Genomic DNA, 27,859 nt, shown 5'->3' on the forward strand with positions numbered 1-27,859 from the left:
ACAATGAGGAAACTGTGTAGTATAGCACTACTGTACTGAATTATAGTTTTCTAGCATGCGCAGAAGCGCGCCATCTACTGGTACACAAACAGCACTAGCAGTCGTCTCGAGTTTGCCAGATGACAAGACACATACTGTACATACCGCATCTTGTTTGAAAGAGTTTATTGCACACTTCAAGAAATCACCCACTTTCTTGAACTCCTTACTTTATGCTAATAAAAACTTATCTCTGTAGTGGTAAAAGGAAGACTCTCAAGATGACAGGAAAACATAATTCCTTTAATACTGCAGCTGTTTCAAAGACAGCTCCACTGGCCTTCACTCCCCAGAGGTCTGAAACTAGAGAGATTACTGACCAGAAGAAACCTTCAAACCTAAACATTTTATAATGCGAGATGAGATTGCAACAGAATGCAAGCTTATATATATAAGTAAAATTACCTTTCTCAGGGTATACAAGAAGATGAGGCACATATTCTGTAATTTTCCAGCTTCTCTGACTAATGTTGTAACACCCAAGAACACATGCCCTGTCACCTGCTTCTTACAGTTCTCCTTTATTCTTTTTCACACAAGTCATGCATTTGTGCCAAACACTCCCTTTCCTTCCTGAAACCCTTCAATTTCATATACAACTTCAATCAGATATCTGTGTAATAATTCATATTTTTCTGTTTTAATGTAGAGAATGGACACTGTAATATAATAATAAAGCAGGCTCCAAATGAGATGTGTAATTTGAAAAATACACAAACTGGCACTAAGAAAAACCTTTGGTCCAAAGAGAGTGGAGACTTATAATAAAACAAGGAATCCCGGTCAAGGTTTTAAAAATATTTATTATTTAAAAGCATTATTTTTCACTAAAAAACTACCCTCTTTACAAAAGCGTTATAAAAACATATGGTTGAACTAGAACTAAACAGTGGAGCTTGATTGCAGAAACTTCATCCAAAAGATGATTCTTCAATACCACTCGACACTGTAAAAGATAAGAGAGAACCAAGTCTTACAAAAAGAACAGACTTCTACTGATTTACATTAGATTATCTCAGTTCTTTCAGGTGTTTATAGAAAGGAGACATAATGGAAGCATGAATACGAGAACTATGCAAATGATATACTGCATTTAACACGTATCCGTCCCTAGCAAAACAAAGATTTTTTATTTTCTCCTGAATGTGTGTCATCTCACCAATTAGAGGAAGGAATGCTATTGCAGAACTTTCAGAGCTCTTGTAGAGGTTCTGTATCAATCCCCCAATAACATCTGACCAAGTTGCACTTTAGTGTTTTTGCACAGTCACTGCAGAATAAGGCACATCTATGTAAGACAGTTGTCTTTTTGCGAATTCCAGCATTTTGGAGGTCTGCATAGAAAAGTGCTGACCAGAACCGGACATCCATATATATACAGCATATATAAAATGGTTCCATGAATATAAGTAAAATAGTCCTTAGCGTAAGAAGATATTTAATCAAGGTAGTCTGATGTGGTGGAAATGGAAATAAATTAAACAGTATTGATGAAATAGATGTTTGGATTCTCCACTTCTATCCCAAGAGCATTTTACTCCTGTCTACAGCTCAGATAAAGAATCCCTGCTGGACAATACAGCTGGGTGATTCCTTTGACTCAAGAGAAGTCACTGACCAGCCTTGCTTCCTTTTAAACAAGACATGTCCTGTCAGTTATCACACACAGCTGAATGAGGGGGTAGGAGGAATGCAAACCCTGTATGTCAAAGTGGTTATACTTCCTATTTCAAGGACACAGAGATCCCCCCAGATTATCTGTCTTCATGCTATTAAGAAATGCTACTGTGCTTTGTCCAGAGATTTGACTATGAAAAGGAAAAATTAAGTGCAATATCAAATGTCTTTAAATTAAGCCTGAATATTAGTGTTTGGACATCCTTCATGCTTTGAAGTATGTACATCAGTACATAATTTAAACACATTTTATATATCATTTGTAGTCTTTAATGCTGAAATAATTTAAAGTTCTAATATTTAATGATGTAGATATTTAACCATTATTGTGTTTTACAGTTTGTTATTTAAAATGAGTTTTTAACATTTTCTCCTTTAACAATTTCCTAAAGATACTGTGACTCTTTAGTCTTTATTACATATCTATTATTAGAGTACATTATGCAAGTGATATATTGCTCTGTAACTTGAAAAGAAGCTCTTGGTTGGCATCCTAATTAAGCAGCCACTCTTGGCTGAGATCCACAGAGGCTCTTTGTGAACTGTCAATGCACAGAACCTTATCAAAGTCAGGCTGAGATTGATTGAGCTTAATTTGTCCAACAAGGTTAATTACGTCCTCTGTACCAGATAATGTCCTTTCATGTCACTGCATCACCAAGTACTCTTTTCTTTACTCAGAGCAATTTATGTAATTTTTTATGAAATCTAAATTCTACCTTGTTTTATAAGCCATGAAGAATGACAGATTGTGGTTTCATCTCCACAAACAGTGTGCCATTCAAACCAATCATTCCAGTTAATGTACTTTATTAAAAACCAAACAAATATATCCAAGGCTGCAATTGAGAACAATTGCAGGCTGCACACTCTCTTGCAGGGAGGTTTAGGGATGATTATAATTAATTTGCAAGTCACATCAGTCTATTCCCAACCAAGCAGAAATTATATAAAAATAAATCACAATATGTATAAACATAATTTAACGTGGAACAACAAAAGAAGAGGAAAATACAGACAACAGAAATTAGTCCTACCATCACGAGGTGCTTATAAGCTATTAAGTTCCAGAAAACACGGTTTCCTTACTGTAAGTACTTTAATGAAATTATGTGCGGCAATATCCTTCCCTAACAAGTATGAAGAATAATTTTCTTCTACTTGTTAGTTTCCAGTCACTATATAACCCTAGTATTGTACATCCAAGGACTTAAACCAAAGATATACAATACATGAGTTTACTTATTTTGGCCACTGAAGTGTCATTCATACTTCAACCATCTATCCACCCAATTTCTAATTGCTTCTTCCAATTCAGGGTTGTGGGGAACCTGGCGCCTATACCAGCAAGCAATGGGTACAGGGCAGGATACACCCTGGATGGGATGCCAGTCCATTGCAGGGAACACACAAAGACAAACACAGACATGCACACATTCACACCTATGGTCAATCTTCCCAGAAGCCAATTAAAGTACCAATATGTTTTTGGACTGTGGGAAGAAACCGGAGAACCTGGAGGAAAACCACACAAACATGGGGAGAACACACAAAATGGGCAGACAGCAACCCAGGTCTGGAACTGAACCCAGGGCCCAAGCATTGCGAGGCAGGAATGCTAACCACTGTGTAAAATGCTGCCCAAACTATCACTCTTACTCCCGATTTTAAATAAAGGATTAGAGATCATGCTTTCAGGCATGGTGTAATGGTGTAAGAAGATTGTTAACAAAGTGGCTTAGTTTCATACCAAGATGAAAATGAAACTGAAAAATGTATTATATATTAGTTTAAATTAATAATTTATTAAATCTAGTTTAATAAGGATGCCCAGTTCCACCTTAACTCATGGAGTTTCTGGTTTGGTTTCTGAGGAAGCAGCTTCACTATTAGATACACTTCACTCAGTAACCAATCAACACAAAAAAAAAAGTTACAACAAAAGCCATTGTCTTGCACTTTCATGGTTAGGAGAGTGAGAAAAGGGAGTGAGAGATGAAGGGTACTTACTCAGATGAAGACAAGCTAACGGTGGCCTTGACGATCATGTAGCAGAGGGTGAGAGCGCTGAGAAGGCCGAAGCTGGCGATAATAAACCATTCTTCTGTCAACAAAGGAAAGGGGAAATCACTGTGGAGGGGCAACTCTAGGTGAGGCCCTGGAAGTCCTGCGGCACAGTGAGCGAGTGTGGCATTCAAGCTCATTTCAAAACACATCGAGCAGAAGAGAGCTGGAGAAACGGACAAAAATGGAAGCACGTGGGGAAGAAAACGGAGAGACGCTGACAGAGCGCTGGTGAGTCTGGACAGTGGAACTGCCAGCCTTTTTCTCCACTGCCTGTTGGAAGAAGTGCATAAAAAAAACATTTTTCTGTCTTGTTTTTTTGACACACTCCATTTCTAATGCAAAAGCTACTGTTTTAGAACATAATTCTGTAAATGAGTAAAACACAGCTTGTCTTTGCTTAGACTGTTTAGAGAAAGAATTCAGTTAGAACGCTTGCTTTTCCTTTAATTTTGCCTTAATTACAGTGAAAGGACAGCAGAGTGGAAAAGCCTGATGGGCAAATTCCAGGAAGCAGATGGATTGCCTTAAGCCTTTTAGGGAAAAAAACTGCTGTATTATGACAGAAGGAATCTCTGACGTCTTACCAGCGTTTTGCAATTAAGATCAATAGGCTTTCAGTCTAAAACAGTACTCTTGGAAATCTGTGATGAGGTTTGAAGTACAAAAACAGATTACATAGATTTTACAGTTCATGGTATCAGAAAAAGTGTAGATGACCTTAGATGTAAGTCTGTCTCATGCTACACTTTGAAACTTGTTTCATATTCTTTCTCATCAAGTTAATCGCATGGCGTACTTATGTTGAACAACAGGCAACCAGTATCACATCCTCTTTTAATAAAGGCATTGAAAAAGAGAGATGACATCTTCTCATAACCTTATAGTATGATGATTTGTAATTTTTTTAACGTTTCATCCCCTCCTATTTGAAACTGTCAGAATGTACTGGGTTTGATCTCTGATGGAATCCGACAACTCTGTGTCCATGTCTTCTGACACCTCAATCCTCCCTCTGCAAAAATATCCTCGTGTTTTCCCCACCAAAAAAAATTTTCATATCATGTGAAATTTAAAAAAAAACAAGCAAATTATAATTTTGTTTGTGACAACCTGATCTTAAATCGGCTATGATGCAGGAAATATTCCTTGGGATCATCAGGACCTCCTTCTATTTCCTCTCAGTTGACAGAATAAATGTGTTTATTTGCTTCCTTGATGAGAGAAATGGTTCTCTTTTAGACATTAAGTGTTGGAGACCTTCACTGATCATCTGTTGGCTTGTTATTATTACCATTTGTACAGGTTGTGTACAGAAGTTAGTGAAAATGCTCGTGAGCTAATCTCTGAGAGCAGACATCAAATTCTCGTTAATTCCAAGACGGAAAAGATGTTCTCAAAGACCAAATTTCATTATGCCTACTGAAGTAATCAGATTGCCTTGCAGTGGGTTTTATTTTGTCAACACTGGCAGCATCCTCCAGATGAAAGAAGGTTAAGAAATGACTGAGGGAGATATTCCGGACATTGTTTGCTACACATTGTGCTGTTTTTCCTTGAGATGGAGTTTATGGGGCAAGGTTATGCCACAGTGTATCTGATGGTGAAAGTAGGCATGCCTGTTTTGGTAATTCTCCATCATTTCCAGTATGTAATGTACATATCCATATCACATAAAGTTACTTACGTGTCCTGTAAACTGTTCTTATTATAGAGGACTGAATTAGAATATTTCTTCTTGCAATTAACTTTGAAACATACTAATCTGGTATACTAACACTGTAATGTGAAGCTAAACAAAATAAATTTACTGTAGTTTTATTAGTGCACAACAACAGTGCAAAGCTCTACATCCATGTGTATGCTGTGTGGAATTTTATCAATAAATTGTGACATTAAATTAAAAAAACAAACAATTTGGGCATGTACAAAATTCAAGTTCACAACAAATCTACCACATTAATAGCACTTCTGTTGTTGCCAAGAAAACCAATATGTCCCTGTGTCAGTCTGTGGACACTTTTGTTATCTATTATATTTTTAAGGTTATCTCAACTTTCTATTTCACAAAATGTAAAAAAATAATAATCATTGCTTCTTTAACAAAAGGCCCCAAACTACTGTATTAGCTACTTGTAATAACTAGAAATGTCTTCTGCACAGATTAAACTATGGAGATATTGATCTTTAATAAGCCAGATGCAATGCGAAGGATGTTTCTATCTTCTGAATCATCTGCAAACTCCCACCACCAGAAGATCAATAATTTTAACAGACAGTTCTTCTAAGTGAAAACTCTCTCAAAGAGACTCAATATTCTGAAAAAGCAGTTTAAAAAGCTTATTTTCTTACATTGCTCAAACTCTTCACAAACACAACACTGTATTGCATGGCTTAAGCCTTTTTGGATTTTGGACACTTTGCATGGTTTAAAAGATACAGAAAGGTCTGTAGAACATGGCTATCTATATGATTTCAGAGTTACCAGTAAATGCCAAAAATATGGCTCATACAATATTAGGCTATAGGGGATAGAAAAGAACAAAAGGAAAGCAAATGCAAGCAAAAGCACTGCAAGGTTAGTAAGCAGACATACCCAGGAGACACCAGATTTGACTCTGTGATAAGTAAAAGGCTTAGTGTGGTCAGGTTATTATAGCAGGCAAAGGCAAAGAATTTATTTAAAAATTGAAAGGTTTGAAATTTTGACTGCTGGATGAATTGTATTCCTTCTATACTAATATCACTTGTGATTTGCAGCTCTGACTGTGAAAGTTGTGGATATCACACATTGTACTGTATGTGAAAACCAACTCCCACCCACCACTTAAATTTCTTAACTGTTTCTTCAAGCAAAGAAACTTTTATTTGCCCTCTTATTACAGAGAAAGCCTAATGTGAGCAGACCACAAACAAGACACCGGTCAGTTAATCCTGAATAGTACTTGGATTTCCTCTTTTCAGCTAATAGCTGTATAGCTAATAGTTGATAGCTGTTAGGCTGACATGCTTAGAAAGCCCCCATAAATCACTAGTGGAACCCATAGTTTGCATACAGATCCTGCTACGTGTGCTTTTGCAAGTACTGGATAAGGAGACAATGCAGGTCTAAGAACAAAGGTAGCCATTTTTTCTTTCAGCACTTTTAGTTCTGTTCACAGAATGTTCTTGAACCCACACTCTGCAATAATGCTTGTATGACCTGTTGAAGCCTCTCCGGGCTGTGCTGTGGTGATATCGCTGACATTAAATATTTAAAAGGTTCCGCTTATGAAGGCCTGAGAACATGAGAGAAATGACAGCAGGCCATTCGACCCATCTAGCTTGTTTGACAGCTGCAAGGAGATTTTTTATGGTAAGGGAAAAAAATCTATAAAATCTGGCACTGAAGACCTACAAATAAGTGTGTTATCTGAAAGTAAACAATGTAATCTGATTAATAGTAGAAGAAGGTTCACAGTGAATACAGCAATTCTAACAGTAAGCTTTAGTGGATGACAGTACTGGGCAAAAGTACTTCTCAATTCTTAATAGCTTTATTGTGCAGAAGCTTATAAGAGTGCAGCTTTTCCAGCTTCACACATTCCAGGTGCAATCATGTATGGCAACTGCATGAGAAAACCTCTTACTAGTAACAGCAATGTTGATCTCTCCCGTGCGTGGCGTAAGTTCCCCCTCTGATGGGATTTGGGAGGTCCCAGAATGCCTCAGTGGTTCCAAGCTAATTGAGTTCTCATTGGATAGATCCCCCAAGGCTGATCTCTGATTGGCAGCCTGACCTCGACCTATTCTGTCCATATCAAAGGCCACATTGTCCACACAGGGCAGGTTTGGCTAAAAAACAAACAGGCAAACAAAACACGGTTAAGATGAGCAAAAAATGTTAATGTTTGATCCTAGTGCCCTTTGGTCTGAAAATCACTGAAAGCTACATATCAGAAAAGCTTGGCCGACAGAAAATTACACAGTGTTAAAAAGTACAATAAACATGACAGAGTACTAAAACTCATACCTGACTATAATTACAAAATATCTTACCAGAACATTTCAACCAGAAAGAAAAAAAATAGCAAATACAATCAATGTTTCTGCCAGAAGGTGGCAGTAGCTTCTAGGTTTTCCTTAGTCACAAAGGCGAGTTGCATAACATCAAAGCTGGTATCAAGGGCTGTTTCATAGGACATCCTGGCACATTCTTAAAGTCTAAGCAACAATATTTATTTACATTTTTATAGATTCATTTTTGCTGAGATATGAAAGAGTTTGCAGACTGGATTTTACATTTCCCTGTCACTTCAGTCACATATCCTCCTTTATTTGCGCTTGGAAACACAAGTGGCCTGTTACATGATTGCAGTTGACTTATAACATTTTCTAAATCTGTTTTGTTGTATTATGGGAATAAAATGTGTTTATCAAACAGCAATGAATATATGTTATTAATCCTTACTAAAAGAACTAGGGTTTTTGGCCTAACTACATACAATGCTGTTGTCTATTTATGTGAGCCACAATTTTAAATAAGGATTTTAAGGACAAAAGTGCTTGTGGAGAAAAGCTACTTAAAACCAAGGATAGTTACTGCTTCAGGGGAAGTGATTACAAATCATGTGGTCTACGTTTAAAGTTTAAAGTAGAACTCAAACAGTGAATGGCATTAGATTTATTTTATGGCAACAGAGCACTCTGGAAACATTAGGCCTATGTTCTACACAACACTTCACATACACTGCTTACCATTATTCCTAGAGCTTTCAGGATATTAAGTTTGCACATAGGGCAGGTACAGTGCTCATTCAGCCAGGGGTCCACACATATTTTATGGAAGACATGCCTGAAAAAAAGAACAAAAGACAGTGAGCACGAACCAGTCAAGGCCCGTCTCATAATAGCAGATTTTGTTTCTTTGTCAAACCACAATCATCCACACTGTGGATTATCTACATAGTTCATTTGCACATTCTGATCCACAGTGTACTACTATTGTTTTATTTCAGACGGACAATCAGGAACAATATCTAGTTGAATTTTCTGTTGTAATGCAACTTAACAGGTAGTTCCAGACATTTTAGTTTTTAAATTTAAAAAAGCTTTCAGAAAAAGTAAACCAATATGGAAATACATCATGTAGTGCATTGGAGAGGGATAACATAAAAACAACTGCAAACAACTTCTAGGGCAACGGTTTTCTTATAGTCATCAAAGACACGTTATGCGTCTGCATACAGCGAGGACTGTTTTTTTTCTTTCCTTGATTTCATGTTTGTCAACTGATTGTTTTTGCAGGATTTTGTTGCACAGTAAGATTCTAGAAAAAATAATGGTTTTACCCTGATCTGCTTTCATGTCAAATAACATTTGATAAAATAATTTAAAAAAAGCTACTTATTGTTACAGTTGTGGAACTGATTTTTGCAGTATGCAAATTAATTAATGTTAATTGGATATTGATCATCTACATTTGGAAGATACATGCACTTGGATGACTGAAGTGACAGTACGCTAAGCCATAGTTTATTTTACGGTGTTTAAGCCCCTGTACTAAACCTAAGAGCAAAGCAACCATTTTCAAGCATCTTCAGTAATGTTTAGTAATTTGTCTGAATCACATATATCCATATGTTCTTTTTTATAAACCATTTACAATGCAAAACAGGGTCACAGTATGGTAGCACATGTTTCTGAGCCCAGGAATTATTACCCACTGACCTACTCCAGTTAGCTCACTGTAATGGGACTGACAGTAGTCAGTGTCAGCCCCAGATGCGTCTCTGGTACTCAGTGGTCCAGTGAATATGCGATGCGCTGTTACATACGCAGTTCATGTTTAAATAATTCAGCACGGGCTGCTTGGAAAAATATAATCTTTGATTTCCTGTGCTGGGCAAGCTTAGAAAACTCAAACTGACTTCTACCTCACAAGAGCATTAGTAGGTAACCTAATCTTATCTTGCAGGAACCCAGAGAGACACAGGGTTTCTGAGATATATAAGCTTGACTGTGCCTGTAAAACAAATTCTCCTTTAAACGTCACCTCTAGGCAGGCAGTCGTTACAGAGGGGTAACAAAAGAAGCAAGGGAAAAAGATGCAATTGCACACACAAATCTACGCATTCCCTTGGCCCACAATGTAGGCATGACATGGGATAAATGCCAAAAACACCCCAAAAACCAGTCTACCTACTGGAGAAGTGCTTCCTCATTAGCATTGCAATAGCTTATATACACTACAGTAGTCACATGGTCAGCCTGTGACTGAATGCTTTTTAACCAGATTATCTTTAAATTGCTAAAAAGATTTTCCTTTACCAGAAAATATAAGTGTAAAGTGCTAATACACTGACAGCAGCAAACCTAAGAGCAAAGCAACCTTTACACCAGTTGAAATTTAACTGATCAGTATAAGAAGCATCTTCAGTCATGTTTAGTAATTTGTGTGAATCACATATATCCATATGTTCTTTTTTATTAACCTTTTACAGTGCAAAACAGGGTCACAGTATGGACTTTTACATTTTCTTTGCTGTAAAAAAATACCTCCTGGTTTTGTGACTTAGCAAACTGTGACTTATTGGAATATCCACCTGTAATACAGTATGTGTGCTTATGGGATGCTCCCACAGTTATGCTGTAATGAAGATAAGGTCAGGGACATACTGTAGATCTCTAAAATGGATATAGATCAGTCTTCCCATGCTTCTACTTACATCATGAACACCAAAATTAAAAACAAAATTATTTTCTGCTTTGAGAAAACTAACAGGCCCACCTGGGATCAAAAATACGTAGCATATCACCTAACATTTATGAAGTGAAAGGTATCAGAAAGTTACCCCAAAAAAGTTTATTTTGTATTCTTGTTTTTGGCCATTTAAAAACAGGAATATTTATGTTCCACAACTTGCACATTTCACAAATTTAACATCTCTCCCAAAATAGTAGGGAACCACGTGCAGTGATTTTGCAATATATTAAAGACACAAGCAAGAAGCTGAAGGTCTCAAGCAAACACTGACCTTGCACCCCCTCAGACCTATTATTTCCCCACCATGAGAACACACATTCTCAAATGAAGCTGATTTGCTTTCACAGAACACAGGTAACAGCCTGTCAGATGTATTTTAAATCTCTTCAGAATCATTCCAATTCTGAAACCAGGCCAAGGTTATGCATCAGCTGTACCTTAATATACCAGAACAGCCAACATGCTAGTAATACATCATTGTCCTTAGGGAATGGACACCACCAGATCAGAAATGGGCCCCATCCATTAGCAGGCTCCTTCACAAGCACAACTGCAGACTGGCACCATGCAGCTAGCTGAACGTGTAAATTTTAAAAACATATGAGATTAATGTTAACTCCTGCATGCCACAAATATAACACCTAAAGGCTTGGTAAACAGATGGGACTGTGGAGAGAAATGCTATATACAGTACCTTAATTCACAAGTAACAAACATTTCTGAAAGAAAATATTTTGCAGAGTCCCTACATTTTTAAATTAAAAAATGTAAACCAAAAGAATAATATCTGATTTTTTTTTTAAAAGCAAGAATTGAATTTAATGAATGTGACAATGCCCTGACAATATTTTCCTGACACCAGACTAATAAAATAAATGGACCACATTACTACCAGAAAACAAGCTTGGCTTAATTCTTATTTATGTTATCTGATACCACATGGATGGTAGTGATATCCCTACATCTACAAAATGTCAATAGGCATAAAGCAGCCCAATGCAATTAGACTGTGATTACCCTGATTCTTCAACTAAAGCATTAGACCTGTGCAAAACAGATTATAATACCATTAGGACAGCACTGACCTGTGTCTCAATATCCATTGTACATTTAACCAGCTTACCACCTGACACATTTGAAACTGTTCACTTTAAAATCCAAGCTAACAAGAATTTTGTAAAATCCAAAATCTTATGAATACATCTTGTAGCAAAACTAAAAATAGACTGTAATATGGAAAATAAAAGGTTGGGTTATTAACAGCAGTAAGACAGATGACAAATGATAAAGACTGTATAACAGCTGTTTTCTAAGCATATATGACATTTTGTTATTACCTGCAACAAATGCATTTTTAAATGCATTTTTTAAAATAAAAATCATTATTACTGGATTATTTCCATTTCCGTAGTACTGTATATAGTTCAACTACTGCATTTTTAAAATGATCGCTTCTGTAACTTCTTCTGGGTTACAGATGACTGCACTTACACAGCTGGATGTTTTAAAAATAACAAAAAAGTGCTTTTCATTCATGACTGCACTTGTAGATTTAGACAGAAAGATATATATACTGTATATATAATCTTAGTCTATATCATTGCAGTTTTTAATAGAAGGAATCTGATTAAAATAAGCCAAATCTTTAAAGGCACTGAGCAAAGTCAACCCAACAGACTTGCTCAGAATCAATAGTAAAAGATGAACCAGGGGACATACATGGAAACCAAAGAGATGAGCACTTAAACCAGAGAAGGCACTCCTGACACAAAGGCTTGTGGGAGTCTGAAACACGCTACCCAGCCATGTTGTCAAAGCTGATACTCTGGCTTCCTTCAAGAAACGGCTGGATGAGATCCTTGGATCAGTTACCTACTAAAAACTAAACACTCTGCAGTATATCACATTTCAATAATGCTAATAGCTTTTCAATGATGTGTACAAAGATGACCAAAGAAAGAGGTATGCTGGTTGTTTTAAAAAAAACTTTCGTTGACGAACTGAAAAAAGAAGTGACAAACTCTCAAATTGTATTACTGAACAATTAGAAAAGGTTTTGGTATCTCAGGTGTATGAATCTGATGATCACAACTATTGTTATGCATCTCCCCCTTAGCGTATTTGCCATCTAGTTGAAGTTAGTAGAAAGAAATTGCAGTTTTCTGTTCACAGATTCCTATATTTTATAAAAAATGCGACAAGAAGCTATTTTTTCCGCTTTTTGTGGAAAGAGCTCATAATATAATGAAATTGTGCTGAATGATGTAGTGGTATAGTGAAAAAGCCTTGAGGCAACAATACTATGATTGCGAAATATGCACTGGAGACATTTTGAAAACAACATTTATGCTATATTTGTCTCAGAGCACTGCCATGGAGAGTGGGAGTTAACAGGTCTAGAGTACTGAATAAGGAATTCATTAGACAGCTGCCTTCATGTTTGACCTTGCTGGAGATAGATATCTGGAGCACAGAATGGAGGCAATGGCTTGTTTTTATGTTATTAGGAAATTAGATTTTCTGTTCAGAAACTTACTTGCAAGGCAAAATGCGAACCACGTCATTCAGCTGGTAGCCTTCAATGCAGACTGCACAGTGATTAAAGTCTGGGTCTGTTTCCTGACAAAACAAAACAAATACAAACAGAAAAAAATGCTTAACACATATATTCCAATGTTAAAACACTCCTCATGTTTCCTGACATCAATACAACCTGATGGCCAGCTCACTTTTAGTCCTTCGATCTATTACGTTCGTAACAAACTAGGGATCTTTGATGCAAGACAATAAAACAGAGAAAGAAATAGAAATAATGAAGTGCTGTGATCCAGAAATTTAATAAAAATAATGCCATTCTTAGTTAAACTGGAATCTGAATATTGTCTAGTATCAGAGCAATGATCTAATAATATTGCATCCTGCATAAGACGTTCTATTTTCTTTACTTGCTTGAATCTTCAAACAAATGATAGCAGCAATAACAATCTACAAAGATTATCACTTGCACAATTACTGTAAATTACAAGATATTGAAGACATGGGAATTCTGAAAAAGTGGGTCAACAAAGATGCTTTCAATATACTGTATCATAGTAATCAGATCAAAAAGATACATATATCTGTGAAAGTCCAAGTTTGCCATGCCACACTAATAAGCCCTAATAAGGGTGAAACAGCAGTGCATGGCTTCTAAATTTGCTAAATCTCAGTGCTACCCCAGTGTTGTGAAATAGCAAGAACTAATTAATATTCATTCCAATAATTCATACAGACTGCATGCTCGTAAAATCAGCTATCCTTATTTAGGGTGGATAAAAACAAAAACAATAATTACAAAAAAGAGCATATGAGTATGATGTAGATTAAATATTATAATTATATAGATATATTTATTATTAAATAAGAAATGTATCTCTTAAGGAGAGAATGCTCAAATTAAGGTGATGTTATAAATGGAGTACCACAGGGTCCTGTATTAGGATCACTCTTCTTCCAAATTTACATCAACGATTTATCTTCTGGCTTACCTAGCAAACTAGTGGATTTCCGTGATGATACCGAAACAAGAGGATTAGCAAACACTTCTGAAGCTGCAAAGTAAATTCTAAAGGGCTCTAATGAAATACAAGACTGGGCAAACAGCTGGCAGATGACATTTAATGTGGACACATAATGCACGTAGGTAGCAAGACAAAATACAGATCTACTGAACTAGAAGAAGCTACTTGTGAAAAGAATTTAAGTGTTCATGTTGACATTTCATTTTTGTCAGTTATCTACTAGCAACTACAGAGGCTGGATGGACTGAATAGCCTCCTCTCATTTGCAACTATTTCTTATGTAGTTCAAGTAGGTAGCACGTGAAGGCTGCAAAGGAACAAGTAATAGGTTTATTCCATGCTGAAATGAGAAGAAAGGAAACACGTTTCGGCTGTGGAGCCTTCTTCGGGTGTGAGTCCTTTTTTCTCTTTTTAGCATGGAATAAACCTTTACTTGTTCCTTACTTCATACTGTATGTACACAAATACCCAGTAGCACTATAACAAAAATTGTATTATACATATAGCTGCCATTCAATTAAAATACTATAGAACATTTAAATAGATTCATAGATTTCAAATGTGGTTTCAGATGAGGAATCCTAAAAAATGTGAAAAACAATAGAGCTTGAATTCTGCTACAGAATCTTAGCCAAGGCCTTCAACGGGTTAAAGCTTGTATGACTTTTACAGCTATGAAGTTTAAATTGCCTTCATGATAGAGTAGCTTGTCCTTCTTAACTGTCCAACCACATTTGACAATAGTCTATTGCTCTGCTTTCTCTTTCAGTGTGTTTTATTCAACACAACAAGGTAAAGAAAAGAAGGATGAGCCACAGAAAGATAGGGAGATGCAAATCAATGCAATCTTATTTATGGGACAGTGATATCAAAAAAATTGCTGACTGAAGGAAACAAGGAACTATGGCAAGGACATTTAAACCACTACGGGAGACAAAATTAGCAACAATCCTGCTTATGGCAGAAAGAGATCAATGTACTTGATGAAAGTTGGGGAAGAAAGCACGTTCCAGGCAACAAGAGAGATGTTTTTAGCTTTTCTCTCAGATAACACCACTCCAGCAACATGGATTGGCAATTAGATTTCATGCCACACTTCCTAACTGGTATTGATTATGCCAGGTGACAGCCCATGCCTAGTGCTTTTCTCTTCCAATAAGGAAGCTATTGGTTCCATGATGTACACGTAGTTCATTTCTGCGTCTATAATTGGTTTATTTCATAAACTACAAATGTATTCTGTAGTACTGGTACACACTGGACACGCGCAGGAATTTAAGAAAGCAGATTAACACAAAGATGTCTCCTAAACATCAGGCCAAGTCCAAGCATACATCCCTGGCCTGCGAGACTCTCTCCTCTCCCTTGTCAGCAATGATTAATTCCCTGGACTCTGTTTGGGCTGCTTTACTGCCTGGCTGACTTTTTTCCCACATCATTACTTCTTTATCTGCATTTGGTTCTTCTCCATGGTAACTGTTCTCTATTCTATTTTCTGTTTCTACTTCATTTGCAAAGCATTTAGGACTATTTCTTCATAGCATAGAACAATTGGGACTATATTCTTATGATGGGATAACTGCAATTATGTACAGAATGCTGATTACAACCCCACACCACTACTCTTTACTAGATTAAACAAATTCAGTGCAGCCTCAACTGAACAGGTGCCTAACGTTTTTGTTACATTTGGGCAAAAACAAAAAATACAGACCCAGATCTGTATTGTACAATCATAAGTATAACAAGTATAACCTTATTTTTATACAGAATTATATGCAGAATTTTTTGTGCCCATCTGAATGTGTTGATAATAGTGTAACAGGCACTAAAATGAATGTCACTTTTTTTAAAATCACAGTGTCTGCAAAGGATTCAAAGCAGCTGTTTTGAAAATCCAAGTCTTTGTCTTAAAAAACAGAAAGCCTCCACTGGGAGTGCAGAACGTGGCCTGCAGCCTTAAGAGTCTGGCAGCTGAAATGGAGACTAATCCACTGTAAGGCAGCAGACTACAGATCCCAGGAGACAACGCACAATTGGACAGCCACTTCAAAGGTTGTACTGGGGTGATCCTCGATAAAAAAACTGTATCATTGGCTCAGTATGTCTGGTCTTTAGCTGTTCTGGCTGTCAGTCCTATGACATAACACTTTTCACTCATTTCAAATTTCATTTTCAGTGTGAGAAGAAGAGGACTGGTTGTCAATAAAACATGCTGGAGGACAGCCACTTATAGTAAATTTAAAAAGTAAATAAAAATAATAGGTTTTTGGTTCATAACTTAATGTGCAAACACCCTCTGAGCTACAAAACGTTTGCTGACAGTTTATGGCCAGAGTCATGCTCCTTGAAGGCGAGACATCGTGATGATCATCATTCTGAGTGTCGGGGTCTTTCCAAAAAACAACAGAGAATCTTTATGAGAGGGAGGATGTTCAATGATATTACAATTTAGTCCCATTTAGCCAAGGTCATGCATCTTGAATTTCATAGAGGTCGCTTCTCAACAATCAATGCTTGGAATGTGATTCTATATGCCTTACATGAGTCATTTTACATGGAGTTTTTATTTCTAGTAGCATGTGAGCTGTCTGACAATATTTTAGTAGAGGTATTCTAACTTAAATGAATAAATAAAAGATTATGGTGGTCATCTGGCGATGCACAACAAAATATACCACATCACGGACTATAACCCAGTGGATAAAAACCCAGTGAAGAACTAGTGTAGCTAGGAATCTGCTGGCATGAGTTCAAAACTCAAAACCCATGCTTTCTAACAGAAGAAAGTAAAAACAGACATCTTGATCTTTTCAGGAGAAGATATGCTCTCCGTCTGATCGTTTGTTTTGATGTAGTGTTGTAGAATCTGGTAGGATCATATGTGAATGGTTAATCTTTTCCTGGAGGCTTCATCTTTGCTCTTTTTTATATATACTGTAGATAATGAGGAAAAGCAACTGATAACAGAACTCAGTTTTTGTTGAGCACTGGTCATCACAATCTTCATTGATTCCTTAGAATGTGCTTTAGATTACCCGTTAAATTAGAATATTATTAGACACCCCCTTCACCTCAAATGTCCTGGAAATTAAATAACGGTACTTGGAATACCAAGACAATGACCTTTAACTTTGGATTTTATGGTCTTCATATGTGCCTTCAGGCAGGAACTATTTCTTCTTTTGTAGCTTGAAAAAATGGTCACATGGAGGGTTGGATCACAGGCAGGTTTTTATGTTTTCCTGGCAGATAGTTTTGGGTGTGAAGTTGTTCTTATCTAAGTAACTGCAGGGAACTGATCACAAGATTGGATGACTGCTGTACATAGTGTACAGAGCCATGAGAGCAAAATAATGTAACATTTCAATGCTTTTCGCTAACAAACCAATTGCAAGCTTAGAATGTTTTACTTTATCAATAATGTCATATAAAATATGAATAATGAGTTGCAAAATTAATACATACTTTAAGAAAGTAAAGACGACTTGAGTTTCTTAGGTCCGAGGAATTACTACATAAATTTCTATTTAAAAAAAGGACCAACGTTTCTTTTCTTTGTGTTAAAATAAGCTTCCATAGCAGGAGAATTACTGTATCTTGACTTATCTCTCCTTCATGACACTCTGAATATTAGTGTGCACTGTAATTAAGTCCGTCATTTTAAAAGAGCCTGTAAGAATCTGTAGCTGGGGGGTATTGTAGTGGGGGATTAGCAACCAGGCCTTGTGCAACGCCTGCACTAGGATCAAAATAATTATAGTACTAGGCAGGCTTTTGAGCTAGGGATGCATGTCAGTTGCATTTCTAACAACAACAAAACAAATGTCAAATGACAAAGGTGTGAACAATAAGCAGTGGTTAGGGCTCTCAGCATGTGCTATACAAGCTTTCTGCTGTTACTGAGCAGAGGGCAGCACTGCAGTCTGTGTAACAAAAACAGAGCTACAGGTTTCTATTTTTTTCAACTGAATGAATTATGTGGAATGTTTAGTCATTTATTGTCTTGTTGCATGTTCTGCTGTATCTGTTTATCATGAATCTCCAAAAGTTTGGTAGTACTGTATATTCAGCTAGCAAAGAACAATGATCAAATCAGACAGAGCAACATAGATTCGCTAAGCAATGGGAGTTCTGAATACACACAATACACAATAAAAGTAGCAAAACTAAAATGAAGGTGATACACTATTCGTGTGAGATCCCAATATCAGCTGGAAAAAGAGCCTAAGCTCAGTAATCAATTTTATTAGACTCTCAGGTATACCTCTTTTACAAGAAACAGCAAAGAATCCCCCTTCCAAAAGGATCCATTATTTTATTAGAAACAGATTTCAAAAGAAATATGATGTGGCTTATAGGGGAAAGAAAGAACTGCTCAAACACAGAAAAGATTATGTTTATTCAAATGCAGGGCTGAACCTATGAATATACTGTAGGATGAACTATGTAAAGTAGACAGACATTATCAGCTGAATTCAGAATATATCATATACCACCTACGCTCTTGATACCTCAAATGGAGACACTCAACAAGTTCTACTTCTATTGGGTGGGCTTAAGTAAGAACTGGTGATTCCAAATTTGGAAGCCTACAAACTGCTGGCTATTCCAAGTTTCTACATATACAGGACATTTTAATTAGGCAACAAATCAGATCATTTCTTAACTGTGCAGTCATTTCTATGCTCTATAATGGAAAACATCTATGCACTAGTTAGAGTATACAGTCTTTGAGATGTGTGGGCATCAAAGACAAATACAGTGTTCTATTAAACACCAGTGATTGAAATAGTGTCGCTAGGTTCTAAGTCCATGGATTCAAACCACATGAATAGACTTAAATGATAATGTGAGACAAGGATTCCACCAATGACTTTCACACAAGAAAGAAAAAAACACTTATTGCTAAAGATTTTGAAAGTCCATGGAAAATAAATGCATTTTCTATCTGGATAGAAACAGCCAAGGTGAGCAGAACTCTGGCCTACCTTGTCACCTTTCTTCACAGTCCTTGTGGTAAGTTTACCAATTGCTTTCTTGGCGGCATCACCGAGCCGGCGCTGCAAGACAGAAATATGAAGCATATGAACACCTCACAGACTTTCTTCCACAGGAATGTGACATTTTTCACTCAGAGTAAACTAGCTGTTAGGTCACTGAGCATGGAAGTCATAACCTTAGTTTTCATTAAATAGATTTCTTGAGGCTGCCCAAGTTCAATTGCAAAGGAACATTACTGCACATAGATGAGCAACGCACAGCAGAATTTCTCCCTATTTAAACAGTGCAGTAAACAGAGAAGGCAAAAGCATTAAAAATAATCTCTGACCCATATAATGTTTATAGAAATATATGCACGTAACAAGGAATACAATAACCCAAAATCCATTAAATTAAAAACTGAGAGGATTTTGTTTTTGATCTTTCAATTAATTTTTCTCTTGACAGTCATTTTTCATAGATGTACAAACCAGTCCAGAAATAAATAGCTTAATTTATAATATCTCCAAATGTCATTCTAAAGGCTGCATTTATAAATTTGTATTATCTTTTAACAGAACAAAGCCACAAACACATTTCTTTGCGGGCAGTTAAACATTTAGCAGAAACTGCAGACTTGATATGGTTTTGTCTGGATGCCAAAAAGGCTATGCTTTGCTTTTTTTAACTTGATTGAGAGATAAAAAGAAAGCAAGCTGAGGAAAACCTATTATAACCAACAATAATAAAAATACATCTTTGAATAATCTGTAAATTTACTGGTATCAAAGAAGGAGAAGGAACACAAGCATAAAGCCAGGAAAAAACTCAGTCCAACAAGGATGGCATCATTTAAAATATAGTATTGTGCTAGTCAGCTATTCAGCTATTAAAACCCTGAGATCCATTTTCTTCTAACAGTTGAAAGCAGTCTCCTTTCATTTTTTTTCTGAAAGAGAAGGATGGTGTACAAAAAACCCATCGTCTCTGGTTAAATTCTTTTCTTGTAACTGATATATCAGTTCAGTTAGGAATTCAGAAAATGTCTGTCGTTTCTGAGGCCTTATTTACCAATGAAATGACCATATTCAGAACCATGGTATTTGGAAAATAATTACAGTTTCACTTTTTTTTTGTACCATGAATACCAGGAAGGGGATTGAAATCACTTTCTCAAAAAGTGAAACAGAGGATTCTGCAAAATGCTGCTCTGTCACTTTTCAAGAAAGTCCAAGTGCTGTAGGAGAGCAGCTTGTGTGCATCTACATGAATGCAGATTTCTCTGTAATGGAGAGATCGATGTAAAGCTACTGACAATCCTACTGGGTGACATGTTACATTTTTCTGTAAGGTCCTTCATCGTCAGTTCTCTTTGACAGTCCATTTCAAGGTACATCAGTCTCCAATGACCTTTTCATGCTAACCCTGTAATATTTTTCAGCTTCTCATCTGTGCACGGTCAGTCATACACAAGCTGCTGACTATTCTCTATATTCCAGCCAATCATAATATAATTTTAGCACACTTGACAAGCTAATTAATTAGGCTACATGAACCTGCACGGCTAACAAATTTCTAAATGTTACCTTACATATCCTCCCCATATCCTACAGGAGAACGATAGTTGTGTAAGAGGGCCTTGGACCATGTAGACAACAGCTGTTGGTTTGACCTTCAGAACTAGGTATACGTAATGTTGACTCTTACACGTCATTATCATAGGGCAACTTCAGTTTGCTAAGCTTACAAACATCGAGAACCAGAAGATTGACTAGAACCGTGTAATTATAAAACACTGCCATGCCTCTTTGCTACTTCTACCAATCTCTGTAAACACCTACAGTATGCTTTAGTACTGTTTCAAAATAATTTAAAATCACAATATAGTTATGTATAATAAGAAGTGCATTTTTGGCTAAATGATTTGAATAGCTTCTTTCATGCTGGTAAACATTACTGTATCCTCAGATAAAAATGTGTCCTTTCTCATCACTCTGTCAAACTGCTGTATGGTCTAGCTGCAAAGTCATGTGTTGATACCAAAAGCAGCTCAGCTTCACCCCAGAGACAATAAGAATTCACAAACTACTGTAACAGGAAAATAACAATGAAGAATGATTCATTAACTATGCTACCTGGGAGAAACCGCATACATACTGTATTTGAGAGGAGCAAAGAGCAGATAAAAATATAATTTTCTGTTTAATGTGGTCAAGCACTGCACATGAAACATCTGAACATTTTGCAGATTTTGGTAAAGACATGTAATGCGAAATTGCTACAATATTTTCCAGAACACTGTTACATTCAATTTTAAACAAAATCAACTAAACATAATCCTAGCTAACTTTAGGAGAAAACGTTTTTTTTTTCCAGGTGTACTGTAAAAGTAAAATGCCAAACTGAAATGATCATGGACATATCGTTTCTTAATAGTCCCATTATGCTGATATTTTTATATAGAAAACACCTTCTGTGCCACCTGAAGACAACAAAATTTTACAAGTAGATGAAATAAAAACCACAAATTTTGACACAACACATGGCTGATCAGTACAAGAATAATCAAAAGTACTAAATACGACAGGACATTTATATTTGCTTACAGGCAGCTTCATTTTGTAGTTTTTTTGTGGTGCTCTGGAAACAAGTACTGTATCTTTATAAATGGTTAACACAACCTGAAGCTGATGAAAGAAACAAAAAAGTGGTCACATTCTCTTGTTGGAACATACTGTTTCAAAGACAAATCAATGGAGCCTTATGACCTTTTCTGGTTTTCAACATAAACCGGATTTTTTATTATGTTTTCTTATGATGTTTCTGATCCAAGAGATTGCTGCAGAGAGGCTGACAAAAGGCTTATGGTCAAGTTCCAGATTGTGACACACCAATTCCAAGCCAAGCTTTCACTGAATGCACAGCCTGCAGTTATCCATTTAACATAATGTATCCACTGAAATAAAAAAAAAGGTAACCCATGCAGTCAAAACACATGAAAATGAAAATTTATGAAACAGACATGAGTGGGAAAGTGCATTTACGACACCAGCCAACAAACAAAATAATCCTATAAATCATTAGTAAGAGACGCACGGCTGTATTCAATCCAAAAGTAAATGCAACTATGTGAAATCCATTATCTTGATTATACTGTATGATAAATAATTTAATAAAGAAAGGAATTTCTTGTTTGCCCGTAAGGATGTGTTATAGGCTTGTGTTCATCTGCAAAGTTCCCCTTAAATTCCAGGCACCTGTCCTCAGTTGTGTGTGGATACGACATATTTAATGAAGTTGCTATACTGGTAGTTAGATATCAGCAAGGCTCAAGATGTGAATTAATTTATGATCCACTTAGAAATACTATTTCTACCTTAAAAGACTAATATCAGATTATGATCTTATTAGATACAGATTTTAAAATTCAAAAGACTTTTTCTAAACCGCAGAAACATGGCATTTTAGTGACGGTATAGAGCACACTGTGAAGTGGTACACAAATACTTAGAATCTTTTTGAAAAAGGCAAAAAAATTAATCTTAAAGAGACTGTTAAGAGGATGTTGCATGCTGTGGAAATTGAGCATTTTTCATTAAATTTTATTTTGGTTGTATGTTGAATAAAACCGAGCAACAGGTTCAATTTATGATTGACAACTGATTTCAAAGAACAGGAGTGCTACTGGACTATCTCATTAGCCTGCTCAGAGACAACATGTCACAACACAGCTCACTTTAATTGCATGACAGCATGTATGTGCAACTAGGAAAAAAAAGAAGGGTACTATTTGTTTTCTACAGGAATCAAATATTGCCATATATTTTGCTGTTTACTTCTTACTGCAAAATGGCAACTTTACAGTATGTATGTTTATGGGGCAAAAACAAGTAAAATCACAATGGAAATCTGATTGAAGAAGGATTTTGAAGGAATACAAATTTCTAGAACTGAACAATCAACAAGAAAGCAACCAGAAAACAAAAGCACAGGCAATCTAAGATATACCTTTAAGAAAAAAACACTATGCATTGGGGCCCACCTCACAATTACGCTTATATAATTGAGAACTGAGTCACACACTTTTGCATATTAAAACTCTTCTAAATCTTTTTTGGTTAGGCAGGTGCTAATTTGACAGCTGTGACTAAAACAATCTGACATGCTCCTTATTAAGCACCTAAAAAATGTAGTATAGAAGGATTGTGTCCAATTAAAGAAACCCTTTAATTGGGTAACAGGATGTGCCTACATACTGCTGAATGTATACTGGCATAAAACAGAAAATTGAAGGTTACAGGAAAAAGCAATACTCCAAAAATACAAATGTTTAAAAGAATGCTTTCTTTTCTGCAAAATGTCACAAGAGAGGAATTTCTTTCAAAAAGGCCTGTTCTTTCTTGTAGACAACAGGAAGCATGGATATAGTTGTGTAAAAAAACTTCCCTTTTTTCATATTGCTGCCATTTCATAAAATGGTAAAAATGAAAGTCAGAACATTTCTGAAGGCTGCTAAGAACGGTCACAAACCTTTATCTAGGTGACCTAAGGACCCTATGTACTGTACTCAATATCAATGAGGAGTTGTTTTAATTCTAATATCAGGGGTATGGAGAAGGGGACTGTTTTGTGTTCTCTATTTCAGTAATTAACCTTAAACTGGTCCAGTGAATGTTGGTCTTTCAGACATTATAATTTTTTTATTGATGCAAACGTGAAACCCTTTCAGCCCACAATATGAGCAGATGGAAGAGCCATACATTGAGATTGCTCATCCACAGGAAGGACACTGAGCCTGAAGCAAGGTCAATCATCTGGCAGGTGACGCCTGCAGAATAGATTTAATTGCTTTGAACTGGAAATCTGTTGCGCCTGATTTGTATTATTAATTGGAAAGTCATTTGTCTTGGTAATTGTTGTACATATGGATGTTGTAGAAAACACTGTTTGGCATTTAGAGTCAACATAGAAAAACAGAAGGTTAAAGAGGTTTAATTTATCTGATTTAGCAGATTAAGGAAAGTCAACAGTGAAATACAAGTGCATGGGTTTGCTCTGTAATACACCTAAAATGTGTTCCCTCTGTAGCCCTTCTCTTCATAAAAATAAATTAAATTCAATTTATTTTTATATAGCGCCTTTTAGCTTCTGGTTTCCCCAACAGGAACAAAGCAGACCATAGTAGCCGCCGAAAGATGTGTATTCTTGTCTTTCAGGCACTTTGTTATGCCCTTGCTTTACACATTTGTAGTCATAGGCATCCTTTCACAAACTAAAGATGAAAATAGTTGATTCACCAGTGACAAGGAGAAGCAAAAACAGACTAATTTTTAGTAACCTTTTCAAAGCAAAATCACTTTGAAATCACTTTATATATTTCCCAATCCCCTGGTTTCTCTAAAAACATCCTCCCACATGATTAAGTCATTCTCAGATCAATCACACGGGTAAAGGAAGGGAAAGAAGCTGCAGAGTGTTTCTTTTTCAGATTATCTCAGTGGACCCGAGGACTATTGAAAAAGGGATGTGGACATAAGACTTGGAGTTTTGTTTTTTAAATATTTTTGCAATAAACAATAAAAAAATGTTCTTTTGAGTTTCAGAATAGTCTTTGGATGTGCACAAAAATACTGACTTTCCAGTCAGATGAGATTGATTAATTTACTGACGAGTGGGCTGATTTTTCATCATATATATAATGTTCACATTTTCTCAAGTATGTTTTTTTGTTTTTAAAGTTGTTAGAACTAGCAGCACCAGAAGAGAAGATATACGTGTCTCTGTACAGCAGGCACAGGAAGATAAAAGCAATGTGCACATTTTCATATCTTTTCAACAGTCAGCCTCCAGCAACAGCTGAAGCAACTGTCTTCAACTCATTTCTCAAAAAGCAGATGAAATGGGTGTTGCCCCCAAAACTTTAGACATGAGCCATATTTAAACTGTTTCCTCTGAAGTAAAACAGTGAAAATATAATGCCTTCTAAGCCATTTTTTTGTGTCAAATCAATCCAGTGGACAACACAATTCTCAGGAACACTTGTTGTGTACACAATTGTTACAGAATATAATGGAAATTCTATAAAGTTCAGGAGGACAAGCTGCAAATCCTTACAATCACTGGCACTAGGTAGGGTATAAATATAGGTTTTTATACAAGCTTGTTTCAGCATTTGTTACAATGACACCCTACTTCTTGAACCAATGCAGAAATGTCTTTATTTATGGAAACCGAGGTTCCACATGAAAAGACAATGATCCCTCAAATCAAGTGGGTTAATGACAAAATATTAAGACTTCTTCCACAACCACATGATTGAGGTCTTTAACTTCTGAAACAAGTATGATCATGATTTAGACATTTTAACCGAAAAGCCTTGTCTTGATTGTCAGCACATAACCCTGTCAAGTTTTTATTTCACAGCATTCTTCTTAAAGCCACTGCTAGTATCTTCAGCAGAATATGTTGATGGCCAGACAAAACAGTAGCATAGCTTTGAGGAAGTCTCTGGGATTTAAACAACATTCAGGAAAGATGTAATGAAACACTGAAAGTATAATGTTGAATCAGGAAACAGTAGACAATCTTAAACTTCTTTAAAGTAAAGTATTAGGTGTTGTCAAAGTTACTTCAACAGATCGGAATTCTCTCCTCACTTTTCTAACTTCATGTCAAACAATTTAATCTTTATTTATATTGCAAATTCAAATGCAGAGAGCAAAGCCAACCTTCTACATTAAAGTTAAAACACTTGTTTGTGTTAGCTGCAGGAAGATTTTATTTACATCTACTGTCAAACACACTGTAAAAAGCATATAACACAGTGGAACATTGCTGTACCGCTTAGCTAGATTTAGACGTCAGGAAAAAGAGCTCATGTTAGTCAAGCCTACAGCACATACTGGGCTTGTAAAGATCTGGCTTGTCAAAAACTTTTCAAAAAGAGAACTGTCAGGGGGAAATAAGCCAGCAGAGAAATATCTTTCAATTTAAAACTGAGCTTTATAGTGCTATAGTTCAAAGAGATGAAGTTGAAACACAACTTCCACAAAAGCATATGCCACATTTATAGTCTTTGGATGAAAGGCACAAATACACACACGGAGAAATACTGTTCTGAGAATACAGCAGCACAAACAGCCCCCTCTCTTCAGATGGTGGTGGTGTTCATCTTCCACCACCTGGCATTTAGAGACAGCTGCTGGAAAGGAATGCTTGTGAAAGTTTTATGAGCTGAGTGTTTTTACCACATCAAATTTTCATTAGGGTTCTCTTAACCTTGTTTAAAAAATAAATTCAGAAAAAAAAGAAAGGTCAGGGAACTATGAAGGAGTCATCCCCAGGGTTGGTTTCAGAAGGCCAACTCTCTTACTAAGGGTTGCTGTGGTATGTTCTCACCCTCCTGGTCTCTTGAGGTTGTATGACAATATCAGCATGCCAACAATACATTCCACCTATAGTATTCATCTAACAGGCCACCAGGATAGTGGGCTGAAAGCCATAAATTGAGATCATAACGCTGATGATGATATTAGAATATTAAAATTTGATTTTTTTAATCACAAAGCACTGTAAAAAGCATGTTCAACATAGACAGCCATAATTAGATTTCTGTGTTTACCTGCCTAGTGTATAATCAGTTACCCATTTTTGCAGCCTATTTTCACTTTTCTTATGCCAGCAGCCATATCACCCTGCAACTCACAACTGGCAACCCACTGAAGCTAAGCAGGTGTGAGCCTGGTCAGTACCTGGATGGGAGACCTCCTGGGAAAAACTAAGGTTGCTGCTGGAAGAGGTGTTAGTGGGGCCAGCAGGGGGTGCTCACCCCATGGTCCATGATGGGGACACTATACTGTAAATAAGCGCCGTCCTTCGGATGAGACGTAAAACCGAGTTCCTGACTCTCTGCGGTCATTAAAAATCCCAGGGCGTTTCTCGAAAAGAGTAGGGGTGTAACCCTGGCGTCCTGGCCAAATTTCCCATTGGCCCTTACCAATCATGGCCTCCTAATAATCCCCATCTATGAATTGGCTTCATTACTCTGCTCTCCTCCCCACTGATAGCTGATGAGCGTTCTGGTGCACTATGGCTGCCGTCGCATCATCCAGGTGGATCCTGCACATTGGTGGTGGTGGTGGAGGGGAGTCCCCATTACCTGTAAAGCGCTTTGAGTGGAGTGTCCAGAAAAGCGCTATATAAGTGTAAGCAATTATTATTATTTTAATTATTATTATTATGCCACTGTGCAGAAATTATTATAAATGCTAAAATTGAAGATGATGGGTAACACTTTACGGTCTTATATGACCACAACAAATAACAGGAGACTACAATCATTCGGCAGGTCCTCTAAACACTGTTTCAAGACCCAGGGAAAACACGCACCTGGCTTCTGTCCCGAGCGTTGGTGTAGCGAATCTTCTGGATGAAGTAAAAAATAAGCCAGGCGGAGGAGATGATCATCAGCACGATGAAGGAGATGGAAACAAAGACCAGGGAGCCACGGTTGATGTTCTTGGGTGGACCTCGAGTGCCTACAACTATGGTCATCATCACTGTCAAGTTCTTCTCTACGAAGCCCAGAATCTCCTTGCCGTAGGACTCGGTGATCATCACAGCTACTGTGTCCCCAGTACCTACAAAAAACCCAAGTAAAGGTTTGAACCTTAGTTCAGATTAAATACTTCAGACTTCAGATCTATTTCCTCAAAGAGATAAGTGCTTGGAAAGGTTGCCTTCTTGTCTACTGTAGAAAAGCTTTTTTCCTTTTTTACAGAAAACATGGATT

The 27,859-nt window shown here is 36.7% G+C and overlaps 1 protein-coding gene across 4 annotated transcripts in view; it reads right to left on the bottom strand.

Annotated features, from left to right (window-relative positions):
• Nucleotides 1–27,859, bottom strand: part of rnf130 (ring finger protein 130) — a 60,028-nt gene that overhangs the window by 2,609 nt on the left and 29,560 nt on the right. For 2 of the 4 annotated variants that reach the window (XM_088604530.1, XM_088604529.1), the window contains exons 4-10: nt 27,457–27,707; nt 19,077–19,148; nt 13,062–13,144; nt 8,518–8,614; nt 7,410–7,614; nt 3,727–3,820; nt 823–985 (exon numbers count right to left, since the gene is read on the bottom strand). In XM_088604530.1, coding sequence (XP_088460656.1) covers nt 970–985; nt 3,727–3,820; nt 7,410–7,614; nt 8,518–8,614; nt 13,062–13,144; nt 19,077–19,148; nt 27,457–27,707 — 818 coding nt within the window. In that variant the 3' untranslated portion in view covers nt 823–969. Of the gene's footprint in view, nt 1–822; nt 986–3,726; nt 3,821–7,409; nt 7,615–8,517; nt 8,615–13,061; nt 13,145–19,076; nt 19,149–27,456; nt 27,708–27,859 lie in introns of those variants that run through there. The other 2 variants (XM_088604532.1, XM_088604531.1) reach the window with 2 other exon arrangements.

Source organism: Lepisosteus platostomus, chromosome 13 (assembly GCF_059453375.1).
Source record: "Lepisosteus platostomus isolate fLepPlt1 chromosome 13, fLepPlt1.hap1, whole genome shotgun sequence".
NCBI lineage: Eukaryota > Metazoa > Chordata > Actinopteri > Semionotiformes > Lepisosteidae > Lepisosteus > Lepisosteus platostomus.